The following is a 26457-nucleotide window of genomic DNA, read 5'->3' as shown; positions in this document are numbered from 1 at the left end:
CCTTATGTAAAATAATCCTGTGTTTAATATGTGTATTTTTATTTACAAAGACAATGAGACAAATCTTATTTTACTTGACAGTAATATTTATGATGCTGACATCCTCATAGGGCTTATCTGTTTTGGGATTGACTTTGACGTTGGAGATCCTCTGTACAACTTCCATTCCTTTAGTCACTCGTCCAAACACTGTGTGTTTATTATCAAGCCAAGGCTATGTTGGAGGACAAATAGAAAATCCTGGTGAACTCCAAATTCTTAAATCACACCCTCTGGGTGAGCAAATTAAAGAGAATTTAAACTTCAGCTTCATTTAAAAATATAATTAAAAAATACTTTCACTTGGCAGCTTTTAAGAGTAATTTCCATGTTATATTAAAAAATATAAAAGCATAATCTAATGTTTAATTAAATATCTGCATCTTTCAAACCAAACAGCACTTGAAGATGTTTGCTGAAGCTAAGTTCTTTGCATGGCTTAAAGAATTATGGCTAAGGCTTTAAAAGTTTTCTGCACGAATCTTACCCTGCACAAGAGGCAGTTTGGAATAGTTTAGGCAGCATGTGCTTTGGCATCAGAGAGATAGGAGCTCAAACTCTGGCTCTGCTACTTAACTTGACGTTTGTCAAGTTAATCAGGTCTCACTGTTTCCTCATCCGTTTTTTAAAACTGGGTATAGTGATGGTAGAAGTATTGTGAATATTACATGAGATCATGTGCCTGGCAGACAACAGTTATAAGTATTTTTCCTTTACTGCTCGGTGCCTACTTCTAAAAAATAAAATGTGTAATTTTTATAATTTTGTGGAACTGCATAGCAATAGAGCTAGATATTCTTACACTGTATTTCATTAAATCTACAATGTCATTGATTAAGGGCTGCATTCTGATTTCAGAGACATAAAAATGTGGAAAAAATATCTTAAAATTGGGAATTCTTACACTCTAATCCTCTCATTCTAAAGGTGAGGAAATAAGTCCAGAGGTAAAATAATTTGTTTTGGATTGTCCAATTAAGAGTGGCAGAGTTGACTTAAACTGCAGTGTCCTGAATTACAAAAGTACTGTTTTACAAAGTAAAATCTGATTTGTTAGGTAATTTTACATTTTCTTCTCTAAATTGTTTTCATTTTTATATCCTGGCATATATAAATAATGTAGAGAATAATAAAGCTCTCTTTTCTACTAAATTCACTCTCTTAGATCAAAACCTATGAATCTTTGGCTTACAGACAATGCTGTTCTACTTACCGTTGGTACTACTGTTATGAAAAACTGGGATCCATTAGTATTCGAGCCAGCGTTGGCCATGCTGAGTGTATATGGTCTGTCATGTCGTAATGTTGAATGAAATTCATCTTCAAATTCTCCTCCCCATATGCTTTCTCCTCCCATACCAGTACCTGTTGGATCTCCTGTCTGAATCATGAAGCCCTTAACAGAAAGTAGATAAAATCACATTACACATGTTACATATATGTATGCTTTGGAGTCTTATGTTTGTCAAGAGTGCTTTGTAGTCAATCAAATCTTAACTTTATTAACAGTCATTCTATAAAGTGATTTTATTAAACTCTTATACTTTAATTTGGATGATATATTTCCATTGCTTAACTGCTACCTTATTTCAATGATGGAAACAAAAATGTAAAGGTCTTTCCATTAATAGATAGGTACTATCTTGTTCAGTAATCTAAAGCCAATTAGTAATTTAGATAAGTTTTAGGATCTTACATAATGTGTTAGGTCTTAACATAATTGCCCCGTTCTTCTCTCTTCCCTTTCCCTAAACACTGGATTTTCTGGTGAGTCACTTCACTAATTCCTTCAGAACCCTGAAATCTGATTTTTCCTTCTGGCGTTTCTCCTGCCATTTCTTTCTTTTTAAATTTTTTCTTTAAATTTATTTATTTATTTTTATTTTTGGCTGCCTTGGGTCATTGTTGCTGCACCTGGGCTTTTTCTCTAGTTGCGGCGAGCAGGGGCTACTCTTTGTTGCGGTTTGCGAGCTTCTCACTGGGTGGCTTCTCTTGTTGTGGAGCACAGGCTCTAGGCACGCGGGCTTCAGTAGTTGTGGCACTTGGGCTCAGTAACTGTGGCTTGTGGGCTCTAGAGCGCAGGCTCAGTAGTTGTGGTGCACAGGCTTAGTTGCTTCGCGGCATGTGAGATCTTCCCAGAGCAGGGCTTGAACCCGTGTCCCCTGCATTGGCAGGCAGATTCTTAACCACTGCGCCACCAGGGAAGACCTCTCCTGACATTTCTGACCTGCCAGTAATCAAGAACTACATCACTGCTCCATCCATTTTATGGAATGCTGCTCAACAAAATCCTGGGCTGAGTTCATTCTGCTCGTCAGGTATTAATTAATGGTAGTTTTCACAGATAAAGTGGCAACATGGCTCTTCTATTATTTAATCTTATCTTCTAGATCCAGACCTTATCTAGCCACTAGAAACTGGTTACCTTGGCTGTTGGTCTTATCTCAGCAACATCCTTTATTCATTATCTGACCCTTTGCTTTAACTGCTTTAATTGCTGCAGTGTTTCTAAAACGGTAACCATGCTATTATTCTTATCCTTGATTCTAGATCTGATTCATGACCATCCATTCTTCTTTTGACTTCCATAGTCCATTTTTCCTATTCCTAATAAACTGCTAAGTGTGAGAGAACAAGATTCCTTAGGTTTTAAACCTCTTGTTATGCAATAACATACTATTCCTTAAATCACATAAAATTTGCATAACTGACCTTAATTATGCGATGAAATGTATGTCCATTATAATAACCATTTCTGCTGTGAACACAGAAGTTTTCCACTGTCTTAGGGCACCTAGTAAGACATATATTAAAAACATGAAAATTAATTGGAGCACCTTATGACAGTTGTCTTTGTAGTTCAGCTTCCTAATGGTGTTTTCAGAATCTTCTGACTGTTTCAGAAGGACAGTCTTTTTTTCATAATTTCTTCTGATCTCAGGACAAGCAAGAGTTGACAGGGCATATAAGCAGTAGCCTATTCTTACAGTTTAATATACTATCTTTAGATCATGACTGCTTATTATATTTGAGTTTGACAGTATTTAGATACCAAAGTCATTGAGGAGTTTTAAAAAAAAAACAACCATAACACCTTAACCCACTGCACATAGTGGGTTAAGTTCCTGGAAAAGGTAATTTTCTTATTAAAAAAATGATATAGTATGGTGATATTTCCTGACCAATGACTAATTCACTGATATGACAGCTACTAAATTTAATAAACTTTAAATGACAATCACACATTCAGATACACTTTCTAAATAATATTCACTAATCTCATGAGATGATTTAATACAGTACTTTATCATGTAATAGCTCCTAAAGCTGGGAATGGCAGAGGGAATCAGGAGAATCTGTACCAAGCACATCAGGGAATAGGCTTAATGGATGCATGGGTTCTGAATGCTTAAAATGAGATGGTCCAGGAGTCTAGAACTGCCTAGTTTTTTGTTCAATGCCATGATATGGTAAAACACTGGACATAAAACATTCATATCCAAAATAACTAAGTACTTTTAAGTCAAGGCATTGTAAAAGATGTCATCTTTTGGATCAAGGATAGCCAGCCATACTGTATCGTATTTAGTATTGTTATGTTCATTCTGCAAAATTTTCAAACATCAGGAAGGAAAAATAATTATCCTCCCCTTAAAGATGTGCTTTGAGAGGAAAGCCAGTTATAACAAGTGACCCACAAAACCTATAGTTGGAATGTGTAGTTGATGGTGGTAATATATATTTATCACTTTACAGTTACATTCATAGCTACGATATTCTGTCCTTATAATAATAAACCCGTGAAGTATGTATACTGAAGTATGTGTATATATTTATAAAATTTTCCCATTTCCTAGCTTAACAGTTATCAGAAAGCTCAGGAAAGATGCTCTAACATTTCAATTCTTCTAAATTCCTTAAGTCAAAATAGCAAGAATTTTAAGTTGCATAGTTTCTTCAAATATACACATTTACACTGGTGTTTATTTACGACAACAAAAACAGTACATACTCAACAGGAAAAAGTTTGATGTGAATGTCTCCCATGCTCGTGTGGATAATGGCACTATCTGACACTCGTTTAGGTCCCTCAGCTTGAGTAGCTGCCATGACTTCTTCTTTAGAAGGTTTCTCATTAAAAACATCTCGGTCAGAATCTGCACTTTTTGTATCTTCTGGTTCTCGTTTAGTAAACTCAAGGAGGAAAATAAAAAGTGAGTAAATGAATAAATTTTTCATCTGGTTAAAATTTACGAACAAGAAAATTTCATTTCTAATGAAGTATTTGAGGAAACTAAGAATTCACATCAGAATAAATGCTTATTTCAGGAATCACTTCCTATCACAGGATGTGTAAGGCAGCTAAATTATTTCTACACTTGCCTAATATGAAAATTAATATGACAAAGATGTATGATTTCAAATGGAATTTAATTTTTTTGGTGGAAATTTTTATGGGTACCCATTTAACAAGATGCAGTTTTATTTGAGGTAGCTCTCTGCTTCTGCCTTCTAGTATGTCCTACCTAACCTGCAACTTATTGCTTACTTTTCTCTATTTAGATTGCCTGAGTTTGAATTCCAGCTCTGCCACTTAACTAGTTATGTGACTTTGGGGAAGTAAATTGATTACTTTCATTTCCTCATTCATAAATGGGGATAATAATAAAAACTACCTCAAAATGACACCTGATATGAAGATTAAGTGAAGGGATGTAAGGTGCTTAGAAAACAGTGCCTAACATATAGAAGGCACTATATACATATTAATAATTGTTATTTCTATGAGTAGGACCTTGTGCTGGTAGGATGAGGATTCAAAGATGAATCAGTAATGGATCGTGATCTTTTTTTTTTTTTTTTTTTTGGTCAGAGCCCATCTGATCTATCTAAACTCTGAAGCTTGGAAGAAAGCATTACATTTTGAGTGAAGTTGTAGAAATCTCAGGATCCTCAGGGTCTACGGAGAATTGAGAAAAATCTTTCAGTTGTTGAAATTCTGGACTTCTCAAGGCCTGTTTCTTTTATTTGACTCTCAATAAGCAGAAATTTTTTCCCCAAGAAAGTTCTATTGGATGTCAACTAAGTTCCAGGAAGGTAAAGCTAGTGTCCAGGCCCTGTCTTGCCTAATGTCATTCCTTGATCTACTTGGATCAATTCCAAATAAAGGAACAACTAAGCTAGGATGTTACTGCCTTAACATATTATTCTCCAGTTATCAAAGGAATGGCATGTCTGTTGTACTATTTAATTATGTGAATTTAAAGTTATCTTGATTTAGTTCACATGTGGAACTATTAAAGTTCAAATTCTATAAAATTTTACTTTTATTTCATGATAGTGGATTTGAAAAAAGGGATATGAAATTTGTGTATATGTTTACCATTTTAGGTTTGCTTAAGAATATGTACATCTAATAAAAAAATTCATGAAAATGTTAGCAGTATAAATACACAGTGAGTGACTTAACATTTTGTTTTTCTATTTCTTCAAAGTTTCCAAGGAACATGTGTGGTTTAATCAACATAAGCATGAACTCTGAGGAAAGATTAAGAAAGAAAATTTGTTGAAGTTTTTAAATAAAGTGGATGGAAAATTAGTATATGTGTTTTTAGTGTATATCAAGAATTATCTTTTATGATTTATTTTTACCTTCAAAACAGTTAAATTACAGGTAAAAACAAGAAAAATTATTTTCCTTTAACATATATTAAGAAATCTTTAACAATGACTTTGAAAGTTATAAGCAAAATTCTCATCTTAAAAGAATATACCCATTTTAGGCTAAAAGCTTGGTTGGAGGAGATAAACTACTATTCCTACATTTACCAAATGCTGGTAGCCTTCATAGCATCACAGCTGCTTCTAATGTGTCAGATGAACAAATGAGTATACTATAATGGGCCAGATACTTTACCAAACTCTGTGGAGTTTGATATGTGAAGAAAACATAGTGCCCTGTAATTATGGATTTTATATTATCTTGAGGAAGAGAGGATACTGTCAGAGACACCCCCCCCCACCACCAAAAATCAGCAAATTATTCCAAAAAGTGTGACACATTACACAAGCAGGCACACCTAATCCAGACTTAATGTCAAGAGAAGGCTTCCAAGCTGAGACCTGAAGTATGAGTAGGAACTGGGGAGAGGTGTGTGGCTGGTAGAAGAAATAACCTGTGCAAACACCTACCAGTAAAAAGAACACTCAAATCTTGTAAATGGGATCAAGTTCAGTATGGTCAGTATAGCAAATGAACTAAAAATGAAGAAAGATAAACTAGGAGGGCAGCTGATATAGATAGCTGGGGAGTTATTAAAGGATTTTAGGCAAAGAAATAATCACATTTGGGTCTTAGAAAGTCTCTGACTGATTGTGAAGGATAGAATGCAAGCACAGAAGTGTCTACACTTCAGATTTTTCTGTTTGAACAATCAGAATAGTGCTACTCCTAGATAGCTTAGTAGTTTGATTTTGAGCCCAATCTTAGTTAACACTGCAAAGTACTTTCAGTTCTCCAGAAAAAAAAAAATCCCTCAGGAATGTACAATTCCAAGGTAGCATCATTACAATGGAATCAAAAGGTAAAAATATGTACGTAGAGAAGGAGGTGTGCAAGTTATGTTCAAGAGTAAAAGGTGAAAAATACTAAAACAAGAATTTTTAAAACTCCACAGCAAAAAAAAAAAAAAAAAACTCCACAGCAAAAACTATCATAGCCACTTACTATCATCTTAGCACAAGTCGTTGTAGAAGCCAGGTTGAAAAATGTTCAAAACAGGATGTAAAACAGTACAGAAATACTTAAAATCAAACCCTAGTTAAAAATTCTACAATATTAATGTTATAAGATGGTATTCTGGCTGTTTAGAAAGTCTGCTATTATTGCCAACATTTTCTTCAGTTGAAAGCACAAGCTAAAAAAATAAAACTCCAACTAAACTGGAAGAAACATTAAAGTCTATCTCCTAGTACTTCCACATACCATATAAAATCTATTCTTTTTGAAAGATGTACAGACTATTGTTGGGTCAGCTTGAATATTCTGAAGAACAGGGTTTTCAGAAGCTTTCATTTCTATAGTAGTTGCAGCACGATGTTTTTTGGCTATTCCCTGGAATAACGCCAATTGCATCACTCTAATATTTTCTTGCTTGCCTAAGATCCGCACACACCTGGAAAACACAACAATATTTTATTCAACAAAATTATCAGGATTAACTCCAGTTATAACAACTTTACAGATAAAAGCTAGGAATCAACTATATCCTTTATCTTTGGACAAAATAACTAGTGAAAGGTTTTTAAAGTGTTTTTCTACCTCTCCTTCTCCCCCAAAAGTTATTTTAAATTGGTAGCTATCTATAATTTTCAGATTAAAACAATAACAATCATTCAGTCATACAGTTTTAACCTATCCCTATCATTTTAATCTTTCTGCAAGTCTTCAAAGATTTTGTATTGCCAAGAACTACAATATAAATTTGTTTATATGTGAGAATGTATAGCACAAGATTTTTTTCCTTTATATATACTTTAAGTTCTTTTCATTTACATTCTGTGATAGTATCTGATTATAGCAATTTTGTTCTAAGACCAAATGGGCTGTTTGCACAAAAGGCTTTTTGTGGTTTCATACATTTTAACTTCTGATTTTATGTCTAGCAGGATGTAATGCTGAATTCTGTGGTTAAAATATTTGGCAACATTTAACATGAACCAGGCTAATTTAAATCAATAAGCAAAAGACAGACTGAAACTTGTTAAAAAAAAAAAAATTGAAACTATGCATATCTTCCTTCCATTTCTTTTACAAACATGAGTGGAAACTTTTTACATAAGATTATAAACAACCAAAAGACCACAGAAAAATCCAGTCAAAACATTTGGTTAAGCTTAGACATTTGGGACCATTCCACTTGTCTTAGAACAAACAAAACTCCCATTGTTTCCCAAAAGGAGGAAGTGGTCCCTTAAAAGTACATTTTTAAAAAGCATAAATTATATTAAAGCTTACCGGTTTGTTTCTACATTTATAACTTTAATGCCCAGCATTGTTCCATAGAGTACAAAGTGTCCGGTTTCATCAAAAACTATATTAATTAATCTTACTGCATCCACCTTCTCCAATTCACGTTCTACAGCCATGCGTCGGCCAAATTCCATGTCTGGTAGCTGTTGCCTCATCTGCTGCAGTTCAGTAAACATCTAGGAAACAAACCATTTATTAACAAAAAATGTTACATGATAAAGGGAAAGAGAATTTAAATAAAAGCAGAGTATACATTAAGAGCCACTAACAGTTTATGTACTTACATATCTTCTTAAGGAGTATTCTAAACACTTGAAGCAGGAAATCAAAAGATGTTAGTAAGTTCAATCATAAAAAATAGTATTTATACTAACTGGTTCTTCTAATGAAAAAAATAAAAGAGTAAACATAACTACTGCTTTCTCTGCAGAAACAATATATCTGCTGCATTTTATAAGCCACAGACTAACACTTTCCAATAGAAATATAATGCAAACCACATATATAATTTAAAATTTTTTAGTAGCTACATTAAACAAAGTAAAAATAAACATAAAATTAATCTTACTTTTTATTCAACCCAATATATCTAAAATATTATCAGATGATTTAAATTTAAGTAATAAAAAGTATAAAAAAGCAAAATAAAGGTATTAAAACATTAAGCAGTATTTAAAAATTGAGATATATTCTTTTTTTCTTATATTGTCTTTGAAGTCCAGTGTGTATTTTATACTCAGTCCAGCTCAATTTGGACCAGTCACATACCAAGTGTTCAACAGCCATATGTGGTTAGTGGCTATGAAACTGGACAGTGCAGCTATGGACCGTGAGGTCCTTGTACAAGGATCATGGGCCTGCCATATAACAAGCACTCCATTTTTGTTGAATGAATGAACTCTTTTATTATTTCACTAATTTATAACAATTTCATAGTTCAGAAAATGTTTCAAGTTATTTTGGAGCACCATTACAGTTAATTATCATTAGGAATATGTGGTTTAGGATAGACGAATATTTTTATGAGTGCCCTTTATTTTGGACATTTGGTTTACTTTTCTTTAGATATTTAATACACAGCTTTCAAGATGGAGGTCACATCTCAATTACTATGTACTATCACACTACCAGCCTCCCCAAAGATGTGATCTTTACAGTTTTCTAGATATATAGGGCATCAAACTGCAGAAATCAAAAGTAGCTCTCTATTGCAGATGAAAAGAAGTCAGGCTTATGTCCCATCTACTTCTTTTTTTCATGCTTGCATTAACGAAATACCCAGTTTTTCTAGATATGGAAAGAACAACATACATAACTCCAAAAATGTAAAGGAGGTATGTGTTAGGGAACAAGATGAGGCCAAGTTCTTAAAGAATAGCTAAAAAGCTTGGTCATTAGGGTTTCTTGTCTCCAGTCTCTGAGACTGATATATTGCTTTACTCATTTGCCAGAAATAGCCTAGATGCCAGACTACATTTTTGTAGTGTGGGACCCTTGATTATTTTTGCTAGAGAGAAGATTCATTTTCAAGACTTAAAGTCTGTACATGGCCATCTGCCCATATATATGTATTTAATAAATTTAATCCAACCTTTTAAGCACATCAGTATCTTTTTTTTATAATATTCTAGCTTTAATAATTGGACCTCTGTAATACACAACTGCATGGCCATATGTAGTGCTCCTGATTAATAAAATACCAGAAGATACAACTTCATACCATCTAATTAAATTTGTCTATTAAACCAGGGCTCTAACTAGTTAGAAGCTCCCTCCCTTAACATGGGACTATGAGATTCTAGTCATTAACCAGTCATTAACATTGTACATAATTTAATTGGCATTTGCCTTTTTTTTTTTCCCAAACTCTCTCATTCTGAATTTCAACTTCTATCATACACTTTGCTACTGACCTTCTCGTATTACCTCAGTCCTATAATTTCAACAAATGTTAAAGACAACAGTGAAGAAATAGTGGATTGAACATCTCAGAGTATATGTGTTAAGAGATTTATATCCAGAGAATAGATTTTAAGTATTTCTTTTCTTAAGGAATCTGGGAAGAGCCGTAAGTTGTAAAGAGTTTTAAAATTATATGTAAGTTGAAACCAATATGTAGTCACCAGCCACCATCAAAGAAGAAAATATCACAAGGAAAGGTTTCTCCTTCTCCTAAAAGCATAATGGAAAGCTATATTCTTCCAATAAGAAAATGAGTTATGAGGATGATTTGATTAGCAAACAAATCTTCCCTTTTGTCTGGACTCATATTCCTTCAGGCAGATGATCAACCCAACTTATTACTACTTGCCACCAAACAAGAGTATCACTAATAAGGGTCATAACATTTTTGAAGCACTTAATTCAGGGAATCTAATGTAAACTGGTGACTACCAAGATTGTAGAATTGACACTGTCATACAGTAAACATTATCACTACAAAGGTTCAACCCACAGCCTTTCAAGAGGATTCAACATACCATTAGCAGTTAGAGAACCACACGATAGAAACACGTGATGAGACTCAAATATCCACAAAAAGCAATTACCTTAGCATGGATAAAAACTCTTATTCTACAACTACATGCTCTAATAAATTCTTTTTTTTTTTTTTCTGTTTTATTGGCCACACTGCGCAGCATGCAGGATCTTAGTTCCCCAACCAGGGATCGAACCCACGCCGCCTGCAGTGGAAGTGCGGTGTCTTAACCACTGGACCGCCAGGGAAGTCCCAATAAATTCTTGTTAGCAGTAATTATGTGTCAAGTATTGTTCTTAATGCTGGAAATGCAATCATAAGCAAAACAGATACAGGACCATAAATCACACACAGTTTAGTTTACTGGGGGCTGATACAAATTAATCATATAATAAGACCAAATATTCTAAAAGAAAATAAACAGTGATACAAGAACCACATAAAAAAAAAAAAGTCTGAGACTCTAAGCACAGTGGAAGATTACCAGGGAAAATGACTCTTCAAGATTTGAAGGATGAGTTCAATAGGTAATAGGAGGAATGGGGAGAGGGGTCACTCCATACATGAGGGACAGCATATGCAAAGGCCCTGTGGTGGAAGACATAGTCAAGAACTGAAAGAAGGCCTGACTGGCTAGAGTAAGAGGTAGTAGAGGTAGGTTAAAGGCACAATATGGCAGGCCGCGATTTGGTCTTGATCCTAAGAACAACAGGTAGTCACTAAGAGATTCAAAGTATGACAAGATCAGATATGTGCTTTGAAAACATTCCTTTGGGTGTAGCATGGATAACAGATTAGAAGGAAGCCAGAATAGATGCAGGGAGTAGTCTAGGCAATAGGCCAGGCAAAAGATCATGAGCTAGGGTAGTGACAGCTGTGCTAAAAGAAGTGTATGTAAAGTATATGCAGAAAGTAAAATTAACAGGACTCATGATGAATTAAATAGAGCGGTAAGGAAAAACAGGTAAAGATGACTCAGATTCTGGCTTGTGCAAGCAGATGGATATTTGCGCCATTCATGAAGACAGCAAAAATAAATAAATGAAATAAAAGGATAGGACCAGGTCTGTTTATAATAGAAAGCTGGAAAAATAAATTTGGAAGTAGTCATACAGACAGACAGGAGTGTAGAGTGAGAAGAGAAGGGGGCCTAGCATGGGTTTTGAGGATCTCAAAAGCAGGAACTTGCAAACAAGACAAAACTGAAAAGACACGTAAGTATAAGAAAAACTGGCTCAGAATTTATCATATCATAAACCTAGGGAAAGGAGTTTTGAAGAGCAACAATGCAAGACAGCAGACAGTTGAATAATATCTTTAATGTGCTAAGAGAAAATGATCATCAATCTAAATGTCCATATCCAGAAAAAAAATCTTTTAAGAAATAGCACAAAATAAAGACGTTTTCACAAAAGTAAAATCTGATTAATTTTATATGGCACTTACACTTAGTGATTCATCGAAGACTCTCATAAGTTTTCCAGTTAAAAATCTGAAAATTCTAACCTTTCTATCAGAACCAATAGTAGCTATTTTCTTCCCATCAGGTGAAAAACATATGCTGGTTGGATAAGCCTTGCACTTGGCAAATTCATATAAATCTGTGTCAGTTTTATATTCCCAGTTCACATTTTTGGGGAATTTATATTCATGAAGAGGACCGGTCCAGTATTCAATCATTCCAGATTTGTCAGAAGACACTATTGCTTTGTAAACTGGGTTTAGCCGTATCTGAGTAAGAGGTGATGTATGGAGTTTGTCAAAAATATGTAGTGGCTGGTTATCTCCTCGACCGTCATAAATGAAAATTTTTCCTGTACTCTTCTCAGAAGCAGCAACTGAAGATATGGCATCCCCTGGGCAATAGATCCACTCACACTGTCCAGGAAAATAGCTAAAATAGTAAAGAATTGAGGGGGAAGAAAAGAGGTCAATACAAGAAGTAAGCATCCTTCCTCATTCTCATCACCAAAAAATGTCCTGGCCAGTGATTTACTTGTTTTGGATTCTTTGCTCAGAAGTAGCAGATAGAGACACAGAATGGGGAAGAATAAGAATAGCTACTGATTTTTCTCTTTCTGACTTCATCAATGCAATGATAATAACTTCTGAGGATTTATCAAACCACAAGAAGAGAACTGCATACAGCAGATTATTTACAAGGAAACCTGAACAGACGTGGGCCTTAAAATACTCCAGAGCATTGTTTTTTGGATCTTTGTCTATGTCTCCTCTCCATCTATGTATAACTTACTTTTAAAGGTTGGCATGTAACAGTATACCTTCAAATATATCTTCAAAAACAGTATATCTTTTATCTTCATAAAACAGTATACCTTCAAAATATATCTTCAAATATTTAAGATAAAAAATTTTAGTTATGACTATGCTCAACAGAAAAACATTCTGATATCACACTCTCGTGATCAGTAGCTTGATCTTACAACTATGAGCTTTGAACATGCTACCTGATAAAGTGTAAAACAACTGGACAATTTCATCAACATACAAAACTTATATATTCAATTGTGTGTTGTCTCCTTCAAAATAGTCAGTCTGAGAAGTTACACAGTTATTCCAATGATTGAGATAGTGCTCAAAACCTTTTAAGGACTCTTAGAATTTCTATCAAAGCTTAAAAAATATAGGCATACCTTGGAGATATTGCAGGTTTGGTTCCAGACCACTGCAATAAAGTGAAAACTGCAATAAAGCAAGTCACATGGATATTTTGGTTTCCCAGGGCATATAAAAGTTTATGTTTACACTACCTGTAGTCTATTAAGTGTGCAATCGCACTAGGTCTAAAAATATAAATATATATATACATGGATATACGTACCTTAATTAAAAAATATTTTATTGACTCCCTCTTGCGAGAGCACCAGATTCACAACTACCTGCTGAGAAATCAATGACAGGAAGACACTGGAACTCACCAAAAAAGATACCCCACATCCAAAGACAAAGGAGAAGCCACAATGAGATGGTAAGAGGGGCACAATCACAGTAAAATCAAATCCCATAACTGCTGGATGGGTGACTCACAAACTGGAGTACACTTATACCACAGAAGTCCACCCAATGGAGTGGAGGTTCTGAGCCCCACGTCAGGCTTCCCAACCTGGGGATCTGGCAACAGGAGGAGGAATTCCTGGAGAATCAGACTTTGAAGGCTAGTGGGATTTGATTGCAGGACTTCGACAGGACTGGGGTAAACAGACTGCACTCTTGGAGGACACACACAAAGCAGTGTGTGCATGGGGACCCAGGGGAAGGAGCAGTGACCCCATAGGAGACTGAACCAGACCTACCTACTAGTGTTGGAGGGTGTCCTGCAGAGGCGGAAGATGGCTGTGTCTCACCATGAGGACAAGGACACAGGCCGCAGAAGTTCTGGGAAGTACTCATTGGCACAAGCCCTCCCAGAGTCTGCCACTGGCCTCACCAAAGAGCCCTGGTAGGCTCCAGTGTTGGGTCTCCTCAGGCCAAACAACCAACAGGGAGGGAACCCAGCCCCACCCAGCAGCAGAAAAAACAGATTAAAGTTTTGCTGAGCTCTGCCCACCACAGCAACAGCCAGCTCTACCCACCACCACAGTCCCTCCCATCAGGAAACTTGTACAAGCCGCTTAGATAGCCTCATCCACCAGAGGGCAGACAGCAGAAGCAAGAAGAACTACAATCCTGCAGCCTGTGAAACAAACACCACATTCACAGAAAGATAGACAAGATGAAAAGGCAGAGGGCTATGTACCAGATGAAGGAACAAGATAAAATCGCAGAAAAACAACTAAAGGAAGTGGAGATAGGCAACCTTCCAGAAGAATTCAGAATAATGATAGTGAAGATGATCCAGGACCTCGGAAAAAGAATGGAAGCAAAGATCAAGAAGGTGCAAGAAATGTTTAACAAAGACCTAGAAGAATTAAAGAACAAACACCTAGAAGAATTAAAGAACAAACAAACAGAGATGAACAATACAATAACTGAAATGAAAAATACACTAGAAGGAATCAATAGCAGAATAACTGAGGCAGAAGAACAGATAAGTGACCTGGAACAGAGTGGTGGAATTCACTGCTGCAACAGAATAAAGAAAAAAGAATGCAAAGAAATGAAGACAGCCTGAGAAACCTCTGGGACAACATTAAATGTAACATTTATATTATAGGGGTCCCAGAAGGAGAAGTGAGAGAGAAAGGACCTGAGAAAATATTTGAAGAGATTATAGTTGAAAACTTCCCTAACATGGGAAATGAAATAGCCACCTAAGTCCAGGAAGCACAGGGAGTGCCAGACAGGATAAACCCAAGGAGAAACATGCCGAGACACACAGTAATCAAATTGGCAAAAATTAAAGACAAAGAAAAATTATTGAATGCAACAAGGGAAAAATGACAAATAACATACAAGTGAGTTCCCATAATGTTAACAGCTGATTTCCCAGCAGAAACTCTACAAGCCAGAAGGGAGTGGCATGACATTTTAAAGTGATGAAAGGGAAGAACCTACAACCAAGATTACTCTACCCTGCAAGGATCTCATTCAGATTCGATGGAGAAATCAAAAGCTAAGAGAATTCAGCACCACCAAACCAGCTCTGCAACAAATGCTCAAGGAACTTCTCTAAGTGGGAAACACAAGAGGAGAAAAGGACCTACAAAAACAAACCCATAACAATTAAGAAAACGGGAATAGGAACATACATATTGATAATTACCTTAAACATGAATGGATTAAATACTCCAACCAAAAGACACAGGCTCGCTGAATGGATACAAAAACAAGACCCATATATATGCTGTCTACAAGAGACCCACTTCAGACCTAGGGACACATACAGACTGCAAGTGAGGAGATGGAAAAAGATATTCCATGCAAATGTAAATCAAAAGAAAGCTGGAGTAGCAATACTCATATCAGATAAAACAGAGTTTAAAAGTAATGAATGTTACAAGAGACAATGAAGGACACTACATAATGATCAAGGGATCAATCCAAGAAGAAGATATCACAATTATAAATATATATGCACCCAACATAGGAGCACCTTAATACATAAGGCAAAACTGCTAACAGCTATAAAAGAGGAAATTGACAGTAACACAATAATAGTGGGGGACTTTAACACCTCACTTACACCAGTGGACAGATCATCCAAACAGAAAATTAATAAGGAGACACAAGCTTTAAATGACACAAAAGAGCAGACAGATTTAATTTATAGGACATTCCATCCAAAAACAGCAGATTACACTTTCTTCTCAATCGCGCATGGAACATTCTCCAGGATAGATCACATCTTGGGTCACAAATCAAGCCTCAGTAAATTTAAGAAAACTGAAATCATATCAAGCATCTTTTCTGACCACAACACTATGAGATTAGAAATCAATTACAGGGAAAAAACATAAAAAACACAAACATGTGGAGGGTAAACAATATGCTATGAAACATCCAGGAGATCACTGAAGAAGTCAAAGAGGAAATCAAAAAAGTACCTAGAGACAAATGACAACAAAAACATGACAATCCAAAGCCTATGGGATGCAGCAAAAGCAGTTCTAAGAGGGAAGTTTATAGCAATACAAGCCTACCTCAAGGAACAAGAAAAATCTCAAATAAACAATCTAACCTTTCACCTAAGGGAACTATAGAAAGAAGAACAAACAAAACCCAAAGTTAGCAGAAGATCAGAGCAGAAATAAATGAAATAGAAACAAAACAATAGCAAAGATCAACAAAACTAAAATTTGGTTCTTTGAGAAGATAAACAAAATTGATAAACCATTAGCCAGACTCATCAAGAGGGAGAGGACTCAAATCAATAAAATTAGAAAACAAAAAGGAGAAGTTACAACAGACACTGCAGAAATACAAAGCATCATAAGAGACTACTACAAGCAACACTATGCCAATAAAATGGACAACCTGGAAGGAATGGACAAATTCTTAGAAAGCTATAACCTTTCAAGACTGAAACAAGAAGAAATAGAAAATATCAACAGACCAATCACAATAATGAAATTGAAACTGTGATTAAAAATCTTCCAACAAATAAAAGTCCAGGACCAGATGGATTCACAGGTGAATTCTATCAAACATAGAGAGAAGAGCTAACACCCATCCTTCTCAAACTGTTCCAAAAAATTGCTGAGGAAGAAACGCTCCCAAACTCACTCTATGAGGCCACCATCACCCTGATACCAAAACCAGACAAAGATACTACAAAAAAAGAAAATTACAGACCAATATCACTGATGAATACAGATGCAAAAATCCTCAACAAAATACTAGCAAACACAATCCAACAACACATTAAAAGGATGATACACCATGATCAAGTGGGATTTATCCCAGGGATGCAAGGATTCTTTAATATACACAAATCAATCCATGTGATACACCACATTAACAAACTGAAGAATAAAAACCATATGATCATCTCAATAGATGCAGAAAAAGCTTTGGACAAAATTCAACACCCATTTATGACAAAAACTCTCCAGAAAGTGGGCACAGAGGGAACCTACCTCAGCATAATAAAGCCCATATATGACAAACCTACAGCAAACATCATTGTCAATGGTGAAAAACTGAAAGCATTTCCTCTAAGATCAGGAACAAGACAAGGATGTCCACTCTCGCCACTATTATTCAACAGAGTTTTGGAAGTCCTAGCCATGGCAATCAGAGAAGAAAAAGAAATAAAAGGAATACAAATTGGAAAAAAGAAGTAAAACTGTCACTGTTTGCAGATGACATACTATACATAGAGAATCCTAAAGATGCCACCAGAAAACTACTAGAGCTAATCAATGAATTTGGTAAAATTGCAGGATACAAAATTAATGCACAGAAATCTCTTGCATTCCTATACACCAATGATGAAAAATCTGAAGGAGACGTTAAGGAAACACTCCCGTTTACCAGTGCAGAAAAAAACAATAAATACCTAGGAATAAACCTAGCTAGGGAGACAAAAGACCTGTATGCAGAAAACTATAAGACACTGATGAAAGAAATTAAAGATGATACAAACAGATGCAGAGATATACCATGTCCTTGGATTGCAAGAATCAATATTGTGAAAATTACTATACTACCCAAAGCAATCTACAGATTCAATGCAATCCCTATCAAATTATCAATGGCATTTTTTACAGAGCTAGAACAAAAAAATCTTAAAATGTGTATGGAGACACAGAAGACCCCAAATAGCCAGAGCAGTCTTGAGGGAACAAAACTGAGCTGGAGGAATCAGACTCCCGGACTTCAGACTATACTACAAAGCTACAGTTATCAAGATAGTATCGTACTGGCACAAAAACAGAAATATAGATCAATGGAACAGGATAGAAAGCCCAGAGATAAACCCACGCACCTATGGTCAGCTAATCTACGACAAAGTAGGCAAGGATATACAATGGAGAAAAGACAGTGTCTTCAATAAGTGGTGCTGGGAAAACTGGACAGCTACATCTAAAGGAATGAAATTAGAACACTCCCTAGCACCATACACAAAAATAAACTCAAAATGGATTAGAGACCTAAATGTAAGACTGGACATTATAAAACTCTTAGAGGAAAACACAGGAAGAACACTCTTTGACATAAATCACAGCAAGACCTTTTTTGACCCACCTCCTAGAGAAATGGAAATAAAAACAAAAATAAACAAATGGGACCTAATGAAATTTAAAAGCTTTTGCACAGCAAAGGAAACTACAAACAAGACGAAAAGGCAACCCTAAGAATGGGATAAAATATTTGCAAATGAATCAACGGACAAAGGATTAATCCCCCAAATATATAAACAGTTCATGCAGCTCAATATTAAAAAAGCAAACAACCCAATCCAAAAATCCAAAGAAGACATACAGATGGCCAAGAAGCACATGAAAAGCTGCTCAACATCACTAATTATTAGAGAAATGCAAATCAAAACTACAATGAGGTATCACCTCACACCAGTTAGAATGGGCATCATCAGAAAATCTACAAACAACAAATGCTGCAGAGGGTGTGGAGAAAAGGGAACCCTCTTGCACTGTTGGTGGGAATGTAAATTGATACAGCCACTATGGAGAACAGTATGGAGTTTCCTTAAAAAACTAAAAATAGAATTACCATATTACCCAGCAATCCCAGTACTGGGCATATACCCAGAGAAAACCATAATTCAAAAAGACACATGCACCCCAATGTTCACTGCAGTGCTATTTATAATAGCTAGGTCATGGAAGCAACCTAAGTGTCCATGAACAGATGAATGGATAAAGAAGATGTCGTATATATATACAATGGAATATTATTCAGCCATAAAAAGGAACAAAATTGGGTCATTTGCAGAGATGTGGATGGATCTAGAGACTGTCATACAGAGTCAAGTAAGGCAGAAAGAGAAAAACAAATATCGTATATTAACACTATATGTGGAACCTAGAAAAATGGTACAGATGAACCAGTTTGCAGGGCAGAAATTGAGACACATATGTAGAGAACAAACGTATAGACACCAAGGGGGGAAAGTGATGGGGGGGAGGGGAGAGGGTGGTGGTGTGATGAATTGGGAGATTGGGATTGACATATCTACACTAATATGTATAAAATGGATAACTAGTAAGAACCTGCTGTATAAAAAAATAAAAATTCAAAAATTCAAAATAAAATATTTTATTGCTAAAAATAATGCTAATTGTCATCTGAGCCTTCAGCAAGTCATAATCTTTTTGTAATAGTAACATCAGAGATCACTGATCACCGTAACAAATACAAAAATAATGAAAAAGTTGAAATATTATATGAGAATTTCCAAAATGTGAAATAATGACACAAACTGAGCAAATGCTTTTGGGAAAATGGTGAGTATAGACTTGTTCATGCAGGGTTGCCACAAACTTCTATTTGCCCAAAATCCCACAGTACCTGTGAAGCACAATAAAACAAGATATGCCTGGTTCTCTTTCAATATCCTCAAAGGGGGCAAATGTTCAACATTTATGAATAGATTTGATTTTTTTTTTGTTTTTTTTTTGCGGTACGCGGGCCTCTCACTGTTGTGGCCTCTCCCGTTGCGGAGCACAGGCTCCAGACGCACAGGCTCAGTGGCCATGGCTCACGGGCCCAGCCACCCTGCAGCATGTGAGATCTTCCCGGACCGGGGCACGAACCCGTTTCCCCTGCATTGGCAGGCGGACTCTCCACCACTGCGCCACCAGGGAAGCCCCAGATTTGATTTTTAAAAATAGCTAAAGTCTGAGGGAAACAATGCTGGGGAATAAGACACATGATCAATAGGTATTTCTATTTGTAGTCAAAAAATAAGTTCTGACCACAAATAATTAGACTGATTTCCTTCAGTGTCTCATAAACTGATTTTGAAGGAAATTCCAAAGAATTCCTGCTACATACTGAATTGTGTAATTCCAATCCCCTACTCCTCCAATTCATATGGTGAAGCCCATATCTCCAAAGTGACTGTATCTGGAGAAAGGGTTTTAAAGAGGTAATTAAGGTTAAATGAGGTCATAAAGGTGGGGCCCTAATCCCACAGGCCTGTGGCCTTCTAAGAAGTGGAAGAGTAAAATATTCCCCACTCTTTCCCCTGTCCCTAATGAGGACAAAGTATGAAACCTGGAAGAGAGTCCTCATCAAAACCACATCCTGCTGGAATCTTGATTTTGGACTTTCCAGGCTCCGAAACTGTGAGAAAATAAACTTCTGTTGCTTAAGCTACCGAGGGTATGGTCTTTTGTTTAATCTCATTACTGTACAGTCTAAACACATAGTTTGGATGTCAATATACTTCAAAGTTAAAATAACCAACAACTCCAAAATTGTGCATAAACCTTATAGAAACACAGTGCCATATTACTGAAATAAGCATAACAAGGAAGTTAATTCTACGTACCAGTAAATTAGACACGATGGATACTCATTAATTTATTAAGTAGTGTCAAATGGATATAATGAATCCTTGTTGTGGCACTGTTGCGACATTTCTGCTGTAATTAATGACAAAAACCACAGCAGGAGCCCCCAAACAGCATCATAACAAGGATTCATAATATTTAATTTTCCCAAGTAAAATCAAAAGTCACATTTTTTAATGGAAAGATAATATATTCTGTTTAGAAATACCTATGGAACAGGGAAGTTTAGTTCAAGAATTCTTCCACTAAGTTAAAGAAATATATACTTTAAAACAGACTCACCCAAGCTTCAGCATATTGATCATGTCAAAGTTCACTACATCAAACACCTTCATTGCTTTATCATCACCCACGGAACAGAACAATGCTCCCTCAGAGCTAATTGCAATACTCTCAATAACTCCTATTTAAATAAATCAAATTAAAACATTCTAGTAAACACCAATGAAATGGACATAATTGAAAGAAAAAAATATTTTAAAAGGAACTTTAATCAGTACAGTTTAAAAGAGAGCCAAAAAAAAAAAAAAAGTGAAATTCTTACCTAGGTGACTGCGAAAATGTTTAACAAATTCAATCCCCTCTTCTACTTTTTTCCAGAATTTAACATGTCCATCATGACTGGCAGTAATAATAAAGTCTGTTCTGCATATATAAAATTGTAGAAGTTAATTTCTAAAACAGATCTATGAATCACTTAGTACTCCCAAAGCAATCATTCACTGAGAATCTTGGACTCTTAAATAACAGGTTAAAAGAAAAAAACCTTCCTTTATGCAGACCACTATATCACTATACTAGGGTAGACAGAACATTGCAAAATTTGATGCTCTTTTTTGGATATCATAACAGCTTCTGCTGCACTAATTTTAAATCCAAGAACTAGGATAGGAATTGAGCTAGAACTTGACATTAAAAAAAAAAAAGAAAAAGAAAAAGAAAAATCTCACCAGGAATCACTAGATCTTAGGGTCCTTTAATGCTAAAATTACCCTATAGGCAGTCTTTTCACAGGGAAAATGTACTATCTTTCAGAAGTTGATAAATAATTAAATTCCAACATACTACTTACATATACAGCAAAATTCAATGTAAGTTTGTTTCAGATACTATCCAAGGTATTTTGGTTGTTTAAGTATCAAAATCTTGTACAGTATAGCCTCCTCTGTCAGGTATATAAAAATAGAAACCATTTGTTGAAACCTAGTGTATGTCAAGTACTCTACATACATTATCTTAGTTACAACTACCTTTACAGCAACTCTGTTAGGGTGAATATTTTTTACCACCTTTTTAAAAATTAGGAAATAGTTTTACAATGTTAAATGTATTTGTCACAGGTCCATAGCTGGAGAGCAGCATTCAATATTGGGTCTGCCTAACTTCAAAATCTAGGTTTCTATAAAATCTTCAAAAATCTTTCTATTACACCCTGCTACTTAGGTTAAACAAAGAAACTTGGAGTGATAGAATGCTAGTCCTATATGCAGCTTTATACACTGACAACTTTGGACTAGGAAAAAAGAGTTAATATTTGGTTAAAATTATCCCATAAATGAAATATAAAGATATTTAATTTAAATCTTTAACTGTCTCCAAGAGATCAAGAATAGACTGATCCAAAGAGCAACAACTCATCTTCTTCTTTCCATGCTCACTGCCAATATCATCCCAGCCACCCCATCATATCTCATCTAGGTTTCTGTATTAGTTTCCTAACTGCTTTCTCTGTATCCATTCTTGCTCTATTTGAATCCATTTATCTCACCACAGCCAGAGTGATCTTTAAAAATATATATATATATATATATATATATATATACACACACACACATATATATATGGTGTTACTCTCCCAATCAGGTTCAAATTCCATATAAGAAATAGAAAACCTCTGGGGTTTAGTCCTTGCCTTTTTCCTCCAGCCTCATCTGCCATTTAACCCCTCTAAACCTGCTTCCTTTTCTGTAAAATGTAGATGATACTACCTTACAAGATTGTTAAGATAAATGAAACAATTTATGAAAAAGCCTTGGCACTGTACCTGGACATAATATGCACTCAACAAAGAGCAGACTATTACTATTATTATTATTATCCTTCTACAAATCCCTATTCAGCTATTTTGAAGGTCCTGTGACAGTTCCAGAATGTCTTAGATCTCATCATTTTCCCCATTAGTACTGAAGAGGCCAGCTACCAATTACTCCCATCTTAACTAATAGACTCTTCTTCATGGAAGCTCAGATACTACCTGGATCATCCCCTTTTGGCATTTATCTCCAAAAGACGTACACAAACTAGGGAATTTTGTCTTAGAGAATGCATTCCTTGTATGATATAGGAAAGACCATGTAGGTCTTTATTTAACATAAACTATTACAAAACCTATGGAATGAAATAGAAATCCTTAATATCCTAAAGCTACTTCTACAAATCCATCTCAAAACTGAAGCATTCTAAAAAAGGATAAAGTTCTTAGAAAAATATTAAGATGTGATAGACTTACTTGGTGCACACCACATGGGTGATAACATCTCTATGCATGTAACTGCGCTCATACATGGATGCACTGGGGAGATTATCAAGATAGACTCTTTCAAACTCTAGAACTAAGGAAAAAAAAGGAAAGAAAAATATTTTTTAACAACTGGAATGCTATTTTGTATTTTCTTCTAGATTTTAATTTCTCTCAATTCGCGTATAATGAAAGAAAAATCCAGTGTCAGTTATGTCAGTTGTAACTTATTTCACAGTACTGAATAGCACCATTATTTAGTCGGTCATAACAGGTTTTCAAGTACTATATAGACACTTAACTGTTCCCAGAACTTAAGAATTGAGTGGTTCTGGCTTAATATAAAGGTTCCATTAAAAACCAAAAATCTTAAAGTTTCATGAAAATATCACAACCATATTTCTAACCATGTAGATCCAATTATTAGTGCTCATTTAAATAAGTAATAAGAGGCCAGTGACAATCTAGAATGTCTCAGTTTATCTTGAAGGCAATGATCCTCTTTGAAGTCACTGATACTAGGTTTGAAACAGGTAAACACGATAAATGCTTAGATTTTTGGAGCTGAGAAAATCCTAGAGAATATCCAGTTGAGTGCTTCTCAAACCTTTCCCAAGGGCGAAACATTTTTAAGAGTGGTAATCTGAGGAAATATTTCATTATAGGAGCTATGAAAAATTTTACTAGTAAAAAATGCCATTATACTTGTAACCAACAAAACAATCAATGATGGCCAAACATGCCTATAAAAAGTTCCTAAATTAAGCATGACTGTTCCTAAATTAGGCATGGTTTTTCGTAACTACTATATAGCAGACTCAAATTTTTGTCCAACAAATTACTTTTCCCTTCATTTTTAGTAACAGAACCCCTGTTTTTATATGGGAGTATTGACATCCAGCCACAAGATCTTTCTCACCATCTCTGCAATTAGGTGTGACCAAATGCCAATGAGATAAAAGTGAAAGCGTTGTGCAACAGTCAAGAAGTCTCCTTGAAGAGTTGTGCCCTTCTTCCCTTATTCAGTCCTACAGCTGGGAACTGGGAGATAAGCACTGTTAATTCTAACAAACACTAAGGACAAAGATGAGGTCCATACCCTAGTGATGTTTGGGCATGAAGTTGGAAAGAACCTAGGTCCCCTTGGAGCCTCCATACCAATCCTAGATTGTCTACTTTAGGACTTTTATCTTTTTAATGTTACTGTCATATTGAAGTTTTCTGTAATATGCAGCTAAATTTAATCCCATCTGATGCATATTCCTTTTGCTGTTTGTTAGTTCACTTGTTGAACAGATATTTATTGAAAACAAACTAGGTTCCAAGAGACACGGACATAAAGCAGAATTAACACAGTTCCTGTCCTTGAGAAACCATCAGTTTAATTAAAGGTAATGCCATATCATTTATAGTGTCTTTCTGAAAATGTGTACAAAAGTCCCATGTCCAAAGAACATGTTAAAGGGGATGGTTCCATTTCTAGAAAGTTTTAAACCCCTGTCCTTTTAGATAAAATCTTCAATGATATTTTTCTAACATTTCATACGTGTTTTTAAATTTCAACTTTTTCTTCAAACTGCACACACTACTGACTGGCTTAAATAGAATGAACATCTAATTGTCTCAATTGTATCGAGTTTATAAGCTTTTTGTCTCCTAATGCTAATATCAGCACTTTGATATTTTTGGATTTTTCCATTCCCTCCACTCATTTCCACAAAAAAAAGGACATGAAATCTAGTGCAAGAAAATAATTACGAGCATAAACATTATAATATTCAATCATTCAATACTTATTGAGCATCTGCTATATGCAAAGCACTGTACCAAGCACTGGAGCAAAACAGGCATGTTCTTTGCTCTTATATGTTTACAGTCTTAACAGTGAAGAGAAACATTAATCAGACAATCACATGAATAAATATACAATTAAAAATGTAGCAAGTGTAATGAGGAAACAATTGCTACGGAAACATTTAACAGAAAGACTTAGTAGTAAAAAAAAGGTAATGCACTTTAAGGGTGTTAATGTACAATGTTCAAAAAAATACCTTCTTCAAAATTCGGATACATAAAATTTGAAGGCTACCTATAAATTCAGTGTGATAAACACACCTCAGATTTATGATCAATGTGCTTTAGAAACCTAGCCCAGACTGGAAGAAGTCACAGGTTTCCCAGAGGAGGTGATAGCTGAGCTGAGTGTTAAAGGTTGAACAATAGTAGGTTAAGTGAAACGGGTGAGGGAAATTATTCCAGGTAGAGACACCATGACAGCGACGCAGGCATTCACAGGAGAAAAAGGGCATGCCCAATTCTCAAGTGTTTTAGTATGGCTGGATCACAGAGTAAGAAGGAACTACAAGGGTTTGGTAGAGGGAAGTAATGGAAATGCGCTGAGGGAGGGAAGGAGAAATCATATCAAGAAGGACCTTGTATGCTATGTTAGGGAGTTTGGCCTTTGTTTTGAAAATAATGAGAAATCACTTAAAATTTTTAAGTAGGGAGAGTAATAAAGATTTCAACTTTCAGAAAGATAACATTTTAATGGTCTTATACGTTTAAGGAAAAAATTTCAAAGAACTTGAAAAATAAGTAAATTTAATCTGTCCCTTTCACCACTGCCCCCCCCCCCGCCCTTTTCTGGACCACCCTTTTTAGTTGATAAAATTTTGTCACTAATCCACGTTAGTGGAAAAATGCTTCAGGCCATGGTATCTCACGAGTATGGTTTGAAAACCACAGACCTTGGTTTTTAGATGAAAGATTTGTGATCCAGGAAATTTATGTAACTATATCAGAAAACTCATTAGTGGAAGAGTCAGCATTGAAATTATCTTTACCTATTCTTTACCACTCTAAATAGGCACCGCCTGCCCCGGCGGCCCAACACACTACACCACTCTTGAACCGAAAACCTTAAATAGAACCAGTATTCTTATCCACATCTGCTAAACGGGGTTAAAAATTCCAACCTCATACGGCTGCTGTACGGATTAAATGAGAGGCGCCAAACACGTAAGTACCGGCATAAATTAGCTTTATCATCCATTGTAACAAATCAGAGATTAATTGTGTTAGATATTATCAAAAAGACGGTTTACTCAAACCAAATAACTATTTCGGGTGTAAAGAACGGCCAGAAGTGAAGACGACCCTCTGTTCCGAGGGCACAAATCCTCCGTTTTGGGGTCTGGCTTGAACTCTCCTACTCGGGGGACACAGCATTCCAACCTGCCCTGTGCCTATCTCTGTAGCTACCTTTCCGCTTCTTGACCAGCGTTGCCTCTACAGGTAAGGGCCCAACCCAGCGCTCTTCATTTTCTTCTTCGTTCTCTTGGGCCACAGCCACTACCAGCTCTCCCTCGCCGAGTTTCCTTTTTTCAGGTTCCTCCGTGTCCCGGCGCCTTCTCCTTCTCAACTGTGACTCGCTACCACCTTCGGCCGCCAT

General features: G+C 35.7%; 1 protein-coding gene across 1 annotated transcript; it reads right to left on the bottom strand.

The window, feature by feature from the left end:
• Positions 1–50: 50 nt before the first annotated feature.
• Positions 51–26457, bottom strand: PPWD1 (peptidylprolyl isomerase domain and WD repeat containing 1). The gene is made up of 11 exons (XM_065874198.1): positions 26268–26457; positions 22998–23100; positions 21033–21133; positions 20771–20891; positions 11997–12444; positions 8057–8247; positions 7025–7214; positions 4052–4233; positions 2752–2833; positions 1253–1435; positions 51–214 (listed from the first exon to the last, which is right to left on the bottom strand). Exons 1-11 carry the CDS (start codon positions 26455–26457, stop codon positions 71–73), a joined length of 1935 nt encoding a protein of 644 aa, XP_065730270.1. The 3' UTR covers positions 51–70.

This window comes from Phocoena phocoena, chromosome 3 (genome assembly GCF_963924675.1).
Source record: "Phocoena phocoena chromosome 3, mPhoPho1.1, whole genome shotgun sequence".
NCBI lineage: Eukaryota > Metazoa > Chordata > Mammalia > Artiodactyla > Phocoenidae > Phocoena > Phocoena phocoena.
Note: the sequence above shows the minus strand (reverse complement) of the source record. Positions and strands in the feature narration are given on the sequence as shown.